This window comes from Triturus cristatus, chromosome 5_1 (genome assembly GCF_964204655.1).
Source record: "Triturus cristatus chromosome 5_1, aTriCri1.1, whole genome shotgun sequence".
Taxonomy (NCBI): Eukaryota; Metazoa; Chordata; class Amphibia; order Caudata; family Salamandridae; genus Triturus; species Triturus cristatus.
Window position 1 is genome coordinate 773,170,681 of NC_140587.1, and position 10,900 is coordinate 773,181,580.

The following is a 10,900-nucleotide window of genomic DNA, read 5'->3' on the forward strand; positions in this document are numbered from 1 at the left end:
CCTCTATCCCACTTAACTACTGCCCAAAATTGTTTTTGATCTTTGGCTAGACATGCAGATTTCAGGTCTTGCCAATGCTCCTCATCCCACTCTTTCTTAGCCACTAGCTGTGCTTGCCTATATAACTTTCTAGCAGCTCTCACATCTTCAATATTTCTTAGTCTGAGTGCTACACTCAGGTTCTGGCGGGCTATTTTGCAGGCATTGTTAAACCATCCCACCTCGAGTGGTTTTCTCTTAACATCTTTCCCGACCTTAGAGGGCTTCATAAAGAACCCTTGAAGTTTAGCAAAAAAGGTGGTGTGGGCCTCAAGCATAATAAGGGGGAAATTTTTATTCGCAGTTTGGATTTTTAAGTTAGCTATTTCATCCACGACCACTTTTTTAAGGTCCACTACCTTCTCTGGGTATTCAATCAATCTATCCCATTTAACATGTCGCATGTTGTTCGATACGACAACATCCAACGTAGTTTTCTCCCCTCCCATTTTGGATTCTCTAAGCCCATTAGGGGCTCTGAGCTCCATACACAGGGGGTTATGATCACTTTCCTCCCGTGGGGTTATAATCATATCTGTCAACTGGTGCCAGACTCTAATGTCCACCAGGATATAGTCTATACGACTAGAGGACCTGCCATTATCGAATGTGCATGCACCCTGCCGATCTGACTCAGTACGCCCATTAACTGCCCGGAGACCTCTTTGTAGGCAAAGGGCTTTGAGTTGAATGGCTGCTGCTGACCATTTCTTGACTGCGGGGAGATCCATCTGGGGAATACCCCACCTGCTGTCCTCCTCAGCAAGAAACTGGTCCTCAGGGTCAAGAGGCTCAAACGTTGTATTGAAATCTCCTCCTATGATCGTAAATATCTCAGGTGGTAGTTCTAAGAGATGGTTATCAAGGGCTGAGATTACATCGGATAGAGTTCCTCCAACCATCCCTCTTGCATAGATATTGTAAATTGCCATAACCTGTCCGTTAGGCCAAGTAATATTTAATGACAAAATATCATTTAATGAGAGGCTCATTTGGTTAACTTTGCAGCATAATGATTGGCGGATCCAAATTATTAAACCGCCTGATGGACGACCTTTAGGTTTTTTCGTAGCGGGTATATAGAAATTAATGAAACCCATACGAAAAACTGGGGCCAATGACCATGATTCTTGAAATAAGATGATATCAAACTGGTCAACAAAGCTGCACCACTCACTGGAATGCAACTTGTTGCCAATACCTGCAATATTCCAAGAGAGAAAGGTCAACCCTGACGCAGATGCAGGGAACCAGGAAGACTCTTTTCTTGATAATGAACCATGGTTCTCACCTACTAAACTATTCTCGTATTTATCGTTGATGGATGGGATGACTGATGATTTGCTTACACATGCCATAGTTCCCGAACTTCCAGCTTCCGGAGAGCTATAAGATGTTAACGTATGCAATACGGATGCCTCTTCCTGCTTCTTTGTGAGATTACATACTGCTCTAGATTCTTGGGAATTTTCGGGATCTATTGGAAAGGTCAACCCATCATGCAATGTTATATTCTTGTCCACTGATCTGGTATCCCTATCAAGTCAATCACATTCGTTTAAATCTGACAGGGCCTCGAACCTATTTTCCAAGCTGATATTCCATTTACCAGTTGAGTCCCTCCTACCCTCTTTATTAGGAGCTGAAATCCGCCTTGGCCTCAATGTCGCTCGACTGGCTTTCTCACTTCTCGTGGAATAAAAATATTTTAGGGTTAGTGGGATGATAGCACCATGCCTTCTTTGGGGTGGAAATATGTTGTACAAAACACTGGGAAGTACACCCAGATTTGAAAAATGTAGAATTACACAATCCCCCTCAAATTTTTTAGGGTTATGCCCTAGCCATGGTACTCTTCTTGCCATGATGATTTCCCCGGCTAATTGTTGTTCGCCCCATGGGGACATCCTCATGTTTTTTGTCATCCAATGCAAGGATTTGCTAATCAGCGATGATGTAGATTCTGTTTTACCAGGCAAGAGGGTAGGTACATTTGCAAGTACTAACGTAAGGGGGTAGGCCTCAGTAATGCATTGGAATTGATCACGCTCTGAATGCAAGACAGTACGAGTAATTTGGGAACCTACTTTAGATACATTTCCAATAGTCTTTTCTGTTGTAGGATGCAATGGGAGGTGGTTCACTATCTCATTATCTATAGGCCTTATTCCACCCCTAGATGGCACCACATTTAAGGTTGATCTACTTGGTACCAACGACGGAACACTAGCCGCTTCTTCTACTGGCTTTTTTATCAGAGCATTTAATCTTAGTACCTCAGCCATAAGCTGATCAATTTTGGCCACCAATGGATTGATGATACTAAAATAGAGAGTATCAATCATACTAGCTATTTTGATTGTTAGCTCATTCTCAAGGGCCTTGTTATCGTGTACCCCTGGTGCCTCTGTCTTATTCAAGCTTTTAGTTACAGGAGTTGGATTTTTTCTGGCAGGGCGAGACCCATTACTTTTGGTCTGGGGTTTCCTACACGCTCTAACTACTCTGGTTGTAGACGGAGGGGCAAGGGGCTGTGAATTAATTACTTCGATGTCCGCAACCAAATCTGGGTCGACATCAGATTGCAGGTCAATGGTTGGAGGTACACTTTGTTCGGTGATGTCACTAACTAAGACCTCTATATCGATGGAATTAGTACCAGTAGCCTGCGAAGATGGATCCAGAAGTGGTTCTGCCAAAGAATTAATCAGAGGGGGGGTCAGGAGTACACACTAGCCCTAATGACGCCCTCCTTTCATTATTGATTTTGCTAACAATATGAACCAAATAATTATCCATAGTGTTCGACGTCAAGGAATCTTTTAGTTTAGACATACTACCACAATATTAAAACAATAATTAACAGGACATGTATATGATGAAACACTCCTAGAATAGTAGTATATGGTATACGTAACTCCCAAGTAGATCTCTTTACTAAGCAAAAGTTCCCCGAAAGAGTGTTATATGAGATGATGCTTCAGCATGCCACAGTACCTGTGTGTCCCAAAGTTTGAGTGAACTGGAGTAAACCACCAGAAGGAAATGGTGTTTGCCCGTCCCGTCCACGATCCTCCACGGACGGCCACAGACGGCCCGCCCTCTGCCCGGGCTCAGCCCGGCGCCGCCCGCGCGCGTCCCGCGACGCGGAGGGAGCCTCGTTGTTTTAAGCGCCTCCAGGCGCGTAACTGGCGTCGTGACCCTGCAAGGGAGTCTGGGGGCTGTAGTCTCCTCCCGCTCTCGGCCGCGAGATGCAACAGCGGCGGCGGGGGAGACACAGCACAGGAAGGGACACAACAGCAGCGTCGATGGCGCTGAGCAGCAGGACCGCAGACAATACCCCCAACAGGTAGGATGATTCAAATATTGGCGTGGTTCACATTCTTTTCCTCCTATTTTCACTTAACATACTGTCAGTTTTGCTTCCATCATATTCTGAAAATCCTGCTGCGGTCACCCTGTTTGTGTCTGGATGTCACAGTTGTAACTCCTGTTGAGGTCATATCCGGGGTCATGCTGGTGCCTTCGAATAAGGCTGACACTGCCTGGAGCTCTTACTCGCTGACAGCCTTGGTCTTTAAAGCAACTCTTGACGTCAATGAGTACTGCTGTCTCTACATGTGAATCATGGCAGGTTTTCTTTTGTCTATCATGCACAAAGCTCACATTTTACGTTGGCCCTTCTGTCAGCATTATTGCCATCACCTCCACAGGCGTGGAGCAGGTAAACACCCAAAGCGAGTGAGTACGGCTCGGGCTGACGACACCACAAACAAAGGGAGGCTCCTCCCAGCACGCTCCAAGCAGACATTGCTCAGTGTCCTCGCCTAGACTGCTGACTATTTCGTCCATCTTCCTGAGGAACACCACCTAGCATGCATTCAGGCGGACGAACATGAGCAGTGCACTAGCCGAGGTTGCAGGCATGGCTCACCGGCAGGAGATACAGTGGTCCGACAAAGTGGGTGCAGCGGGGTCATGGGCACTATCACACTTTGACATGCATGGATGTCGCATTCCGATTCTACAGCAGCCCTGCGCTGTCGAGGTTTACCACAAGAAACTTGGATGAATATATTTTTTTACAATTTTTTTTGCAGAGTTTTATATAGCGCGAACTTGACCCGAATCCAGTCAGGTATTTTTTGTTAGGCACGGGAGATTAAGTGATTTGCCCAGAATCACAGGAAGTTTTAGCTTCATTACCAAGACTCGAACCCAGTTCCCCCAGGTCCGAGGTCAAGCGCCCTAACCGTTAGGTCAACCCCTCTCCATTCACCAGCATGGTTGTTAACATTACTTCCTGTGCAGAGTGAGCATATTCAAGTATCAGTGTCATTTCCTCAAATCTCTTTCATTTTCATTCAAGAAAACGAACCAGTGCATGTGCACAGGTACGGCCTAGGTCTACTTGTCCTTTTTAAAAACATACTAACTTAGAGTTTGTATTTATACACAAGTAAAGGGCAATAAGCGGGCCAAGTCCACCAGGTGTCCACATCTGCCAGTAAAAACAAATGAGTTTGGAAACCCATTCTGTCCCAGACACTAGGAAAACAAGCATTGGCAATGCCAACAAGTATGGCTTTAAAGGAATGTTATATGGTAATGCCATGGTAATAGATCTATATTTGTGTGGAAGCAAAAAACTAAAGAAAAATATTGGTGTAGGTTAGAAGGTCATGTGACTGTTGCACTGTAAAGCTAGACCTAAAAATCCATGTAGGTTAATGACTGCTCTCCTCCAATCTGTTCTGCTGCCAGATAAATTATCTAGTTATCTAAGACACTTTAATAGCATTCCAATGTCATGTGTGTGCCCCTGAAAGTTCAAGTTAAATTAGCTGGATAAATAAACAAAATAATCACAGCTGCTAGAGGGCAAGCACCTTTTTTGTGGAAGCACATAACTTCTACCCAATCAAAACATGTACTCCTGGCTCCCAACATGTGGGCGGAGCAAAAGCCCCTCTCTAGTGATGATCACATAATTGTCTGGCAACAGCTGTGCTGTCAAGCCGGATTGTTAAAAAAACAGAGGCGCTTGAGAGTGAAGATAAGAAATAAGAAGGCTACCTTATTGTGCAAGAAAAGGGCGAGGGTGAGAGCCCTCTCAGCTGACAATCACTTACCACCCTCTCTAAATTATATTTTGTGTAGTCAAATGCCCTGCAATGAAACCAGTGTGACTGACATCAATGAAGGGAAGTATAAATGTTTGTGGATCCTGAGCCCAAGATCCTTGCAAGGGAGGTGGCAAGACACCATGACTGTCTAATGTGCCATATCATGCAGAAGATCCAAGTGAAAACACGAACATGTCTGTGAAAAGAGAGTACTGCAGAAGGAGGAGGGCGGAGAGCTCAGCATAAAAGACCTATGCATCACCCAACTCACTTCAACACTTCAACTTAGAGGAGCAGAAGTATGCACAATATATGTGAAGTACTGTAGGTCCACATGCCTAATACTAATAATATCAATTCATGTAGCACACAACAGAAACTAAATTGTTTATTAGTGCTTAATTGCTGTTAATACCCATCTTAGTGGCTGCCGTTCTATCACTCTTAGGCTTCGATTATGAGCTTGGTGGTTAAAAAAACCCCCACAAAACTTGCAAATTCCGTAAATACCGTTTCTCCAAGTTTGGTAAATAGTGAGCGCTATATAACAATGACTATGAATTCTTACCATGTCCTGTGGAATAGGTATTTACTCAATGTGTTAAATACCAAATGTGTGCTATTTACTAGGTGTGGAAAATACTGCACCCAATAAATAGCAGATGGGCAGAAGATTAGGAAGTTTCTAGAGTGAAAAAATGAATCCCTGAGGAGCAAAAACAGACAGAGCAGCACACTGGAGGCCTTCAGGACACCCCAAAGCACAACACCCCTTTCCTCTGTGGGTGTGTGCAAGCAGTCAATTTGTGTGGCCAAAGCACTTAAAAACAAGAGAAACAGAATCCAGTGGCATCCTCGGAGATCACCCAGTCATCACTAGCAGAAACATGACAAACTCTACTATCAGTTTAAGGAAATAGAGGTTTACGGATCCTCGGCTGGGGATCCTTGCTAAGGGGGTGGTAAGACACCATGACTGTCTAACGTGACATCTCATGCAGAAAACCCCCACTGAAAACAAGAACATGTCTGTAGAATGAGATAAACACAATCAATGCCGTGCCAACATCCTTCTGATGTTGAGAATGCGAATAACACACTCCAAACCCTGAAATTCTATGTATGTGAGCGAGTCGCCAAGCACGAGCATAACAGCATGGCAACTGGTGGTAGCTGTCCACCACAGTTCTACCTGAAGCAGTGGGAAGAAAAAATGATGATGATCATCATCTACATGTCTAGAATGCATGACATGAGTGAAGGTACCAAGGTCAGAGGAGTCCAAGGTCAGAGATAGGAGAGCTGAAAGTCCATGTGGTTGTTAAAATGTTGGCATGGCTGAGAATCACTGCCATCATTTTGAAGAGTGACCAATGTAATTTGTTACACATATTTACCTACATACATGTATGTGCTGCCACACACATGTATATATGAAGGTTTGATTTGTCTGCTACTCAACAAGCAGCAAAGTACATTGATGCATAAACAAATTATGACCTGGCATAGCATGATATAGTGACTTAGCTGTGCTGCATCCATGGTGGTGTACTGCAGAATGAAGTATGAGCTGCAGCAATCAAACTGTGAGTGCTCTATCTATGCATTGCTTTTCATTTAGGTCTGGCTCTGTGGGTAGGTCTGGAATTATGTTTTTTCAGCTCAAACAGAGCATGTACTGTGCTTTTGTGCATTGTTGTGACACTCTTATTTCATTATATTGTTTTTCAGCTTTTCTCTCATTCCGTACACTTTCAGGAACTTTTATCACCTGCTTTTCTCTAGAGTATTTTAAGTAGGCCTTGGTGAAATTTAAATTACACTGGCGTAATTGAGAATTTCATGTTAAGCAAAATCCCCGAAATTAGATCATTATGCCACTTTTTGTATTTATTCACCTTTTGCGGTAAAAAAAAAATTACACCAACCGCATCATTCATTGCAGACACAGAAAGCAAGCAGCGATTGTGCACAATGCTTTTGGTTTTTTTTGCACTTTTTGAAGAGAACTACGTCCTTGCGTTAAAGTTGACACGAGGATGCATTTGCGCTAAATGACAAATTTTCATTTCAAGTAAATTACGTGCAATTATGCCATAATTTTGTGTAACTACTCAAAAGCAAATTACACAAATTTGACACACCTCAAATTTTAAATTGGTACTTTACAGTAGTTTCCACTGTCCGCATAATTGTAAATTAGGTTCTACTTACCACAGGTCTTAATATCACATGCTGTAAATAGCACATGCACTAAATGGTGCAAATGGACCACAGTATTTAATGTATGCAATAAATCCCTCATGTAGTGGCGGCTACAATAAATTCCTCATCCAGTGGCGGCTACCACTATAAAAATATGGTGGGGCACTACGGCGCCAAACTCACACTATACTGCTCCCCTGGTGCGCACCTTTATCCCCTATCGGCGTCCACGAGCACCAATGGGAAGTGCTTCCTTCCTGCTCAGTGGACACCAATATAACCAATTCTGGACCTGCTCTTATGCCAAAAGCAGCTCCAGGATTGGTGGAAGCAGGCTAACACAGTGCTCATTTTAAGGCTGGGGTCCTGTGCCAGCAATCGCTGGGTGCGCACTGCACATGTCGTGCTGACCGTAACATAGAGCCGGCCAACCCGACATGCGCATCGCAGGGGCAGCTGTAATTGAATTGCAGGCTTCAGCCCCGACCCCTGCCCTCGCACTACGGCGTTTAAGTAAATGGCATTGACATGCCGTTTTACTTATTTGTGTACGCATGCTGCGCCTGCAGTAGGTGGGGCGAAGCTCCTGCGCTCAAACGCAGGGGCCACCCCTGCCCTCATGCTGTTTTGAACTAGTGATCATTGAATTGGCTAACATTGAGTTGGGTAACAATAATAAACATCTGTTATGCAGCACCAAGATGCCCCTTTGGGGGTGAATGTGCACTTTACAAATGCACGTTATGATCAGACAAGTCATGCACTATTTGCCCTGGCCTGGCCTGCAGTAATTACCACTACCCATAACTGACCATCGAGGCCTTAGAAGACTGAAAGCTTGAGCTACTTTTCTAGGGTGTCAAGCTTATACCACCAGCTTTACATTCAGCTCTTGGCAACAGCTGCACACTTAACTGAGAAAACTTCCCAGCATTCGAATCGGTGACCTGCAGATTACACCCGAATCTCTGGAACAACCCACTGAGCTACCTTCAAGGATTCAAACTAGTACCCAACAAATTGAGCAGCGCACACTGCAGCAGAGCTGTTTTACTATCCTTGAAAGTTGTCACCTGCTGAATAAACCACTCCTCTGCAAGTTTCCTAAGCCTCTCAGCTATATTACCATCTGATGTATTGGGCCATCAGATATAACCATTAAGAAACCTCTGGGTATTAGCGTTTCTATTGCCAATATATCTAGGCAATGCGAAGGTCACTGCTTTCAACTCATGTTGAAGCCAACACAGAGCTTTTCAACCTTCTCAGGCTCATAAAATCAACGCCACTGAGGGCAGCATGAACACGTATTAATGGATGTTGCCAAATCATATGGGCCGTGCTCGGTTTCAAAAGGTGGAAATCGAACAGTGGAATGCTCACAATGTCAATGCATTGTGCTACCTACATTTTCCATGTGCTATTTATTATGCATTGAGGTACGGATGAGTGGAAGAAGAAACGTGGGACACAAAGTATGGCATTCCTCGCAGGTAGGTAGATATGATGATGTACGGGCACCTAGAGGGAAAAAAAGGACTACTTAACATTATAGCAGTAGCAGGGCTTACACAACCCCTCTGCTACGCTGCATATCTGCATGCCTTCCGATTACGTCATTGCAGTCAGTAATGGCATGATTATAGAACTGGAGGACCAAGTTCTCCACCCACACTATGCGAGAGGCAGAGGAGGGCAAATCTCTCGCAGCATAAGCGAGGCTCACGCGCCACTCAAGGATAGACGAATACCTCTGTACGAAACATTCACCATTTATAAAATGTTCTCCACTGTATAATAAAGCTGACGCTGCCACCAAACGACAACTTGTGGTTGCTAATGGTGATGTGCCTAATAAATACGTAGGCCCGCCGATATGCCCCAAATATGCAGGGAGGGTGCCACGAGAATGCCCAGTTGACCCAATTACTACCCCCCAAAAAAACACATAACTAGAAGTGACAGCTTCTCACAGGAGATACGCGACATCAAGTCACGAAATATTTTCCAAAACCACGAGACCGGCATCGTGGTGCCCAGTGTGCCAGCCATTCAGAAGATTATTTCAGGGGACTGCGTAATTGGATACCGGTGTACGTACGTCCCCTATGGGAAATGGGCACAGCGAAAGTAAGGAGGTGGGCAATCTCACTCGAGTGACGCTCAGCATAGAATGCGTTGAATGAAGTAGCAGTCAAAGCCCGTTATCACTGCACTCCACGCCTGGGAAAGGGGATGGTTTAAAAGGGTGACTATGCCCGATAACACGGGGGCAGTTGTCTTTCACGCCTCTCCCTGTTAGGCCGGCAGGACAGGCGTGTAAAACTGTCTCTCTTGCGGCAATCAATGCCTATACACGTCAAGAGTTGTGCATAGATGTGCGGGTGGCGGGTCCCGCGGGGCACCGTGCATTACTAGGGTGTGGAGGTGCGCAACTCACCGGGACCGCTGCTGCAACTCCAGGGCGACGTTCCCCACTATCTGCTCCGGGGTCCAGCAGGCGATGGGTCCCGCCGACTGCTGCCTGCAGAAGGGCACGGTGGCGGCCAGCGGCATGCCCGGGGTGAAGGAGTTGATGCGGCCCCGGGTGCCCGCCGCGGCCAGCGGCGTCCCCACCACAGCCTGCAGGGCTGGCAGGCAGCTGGCGAAGGCGTCCTTCTCCTCGAGCTCCAGCGGGGCACTCTCGGGGAGCGCGGGCGGCGGTGGCGACGGGGCTGCGGGGAGCGGGGCGCACGCCTCCTCCTCGCCCTCGTCGTCCTGCGGGGGCCGCCCGTCCAGCGAGATGTTGGTGAGGAAGGAGAGCGCAGCCTGCCTGCGGCGTGGGTCCATGCTGCGCCTCCTCGGGGGCTGCGGCGGCGGGGAGTCCAAGCTGCGGTGGTGCTGGAGCCGAGCACTGCCGCCCATAGCGGCCGCCATCGCCCTTAACTCCGGAGCAGCCTGTGCGGGGGCCAAAGCTACTGGCAGCGCCCGTCCATGCCCGCGGCTGAGGGGGCACAGGAGATAAACAGCGCAGGAGCCAGGGCAGCGTGCTCGGCCCGTGTGTGCACAAGGGGGAGGCGGCGACGGCAGGCCCAGCCCTCCCTCTCTGCTCCCCGCCTCCCTGCACACGCAGCCGGCCTGTGCCAGGGGCAGGCCGCCTGGATGTGGAGCGCGAGCCGTGCAGCTCCTGAATCACCGCGGCGTGTGCGGATCACAGCCCCCCTCCGCACCCCTCCCTCGGGAGCGGTACTTCTAGGCGCAGACACACCCCCTGCTCCAGAGCTGCCAAGTGCCAGGAGTAAAACAACAGCGTCACGTGTGGGAAGTGAAACCCGATCGTGTAACAAAACAAGCGCACCCCACACCCCAGCGTGGACTCGGAAAGCAGAAGAAACACCATTCCCCGCCGTGTTGTCTTCAAGTCTATCTTGCTGTTCAATCCAGGGATTTGCTCGATGCTGCCGAACGTCCCACCTAAAAATGCCAATGCAATGTGTGAAGCAGAACAGATTCACTGTGGGAACCCATGTACGCCCTGGCACGGTAGGGAC

At 47.1% G+C, this 10,900-nt stretch overlaps 1 protein-coding gene across 1 annotated transcript in view; it reads right to left on the bottom strand.

Moving 5' to 3' along the window:
* Positions 1-10,577, bottom strand: part of CABLES1 (Cdk5 and Abl enzyme substrate 1) — a 368,783-nt gene extending 358,206 nt beyond the window's left edge. The window contains exon 1 of the mRNA XM_085605768.1: positions 9,811-10,577. Within this exon, the coding sequence (XP_085461894.1) occupies positions 9,811-10,286 (476 nt within the window). The 5' untranslated portion in view covers positions 10,287-10,577. The remainder of the gene's footprint in view (positions 1-9,810) is intronic.
* Positions 10,578-10,900: the final 323 nt, after the last annotated feature.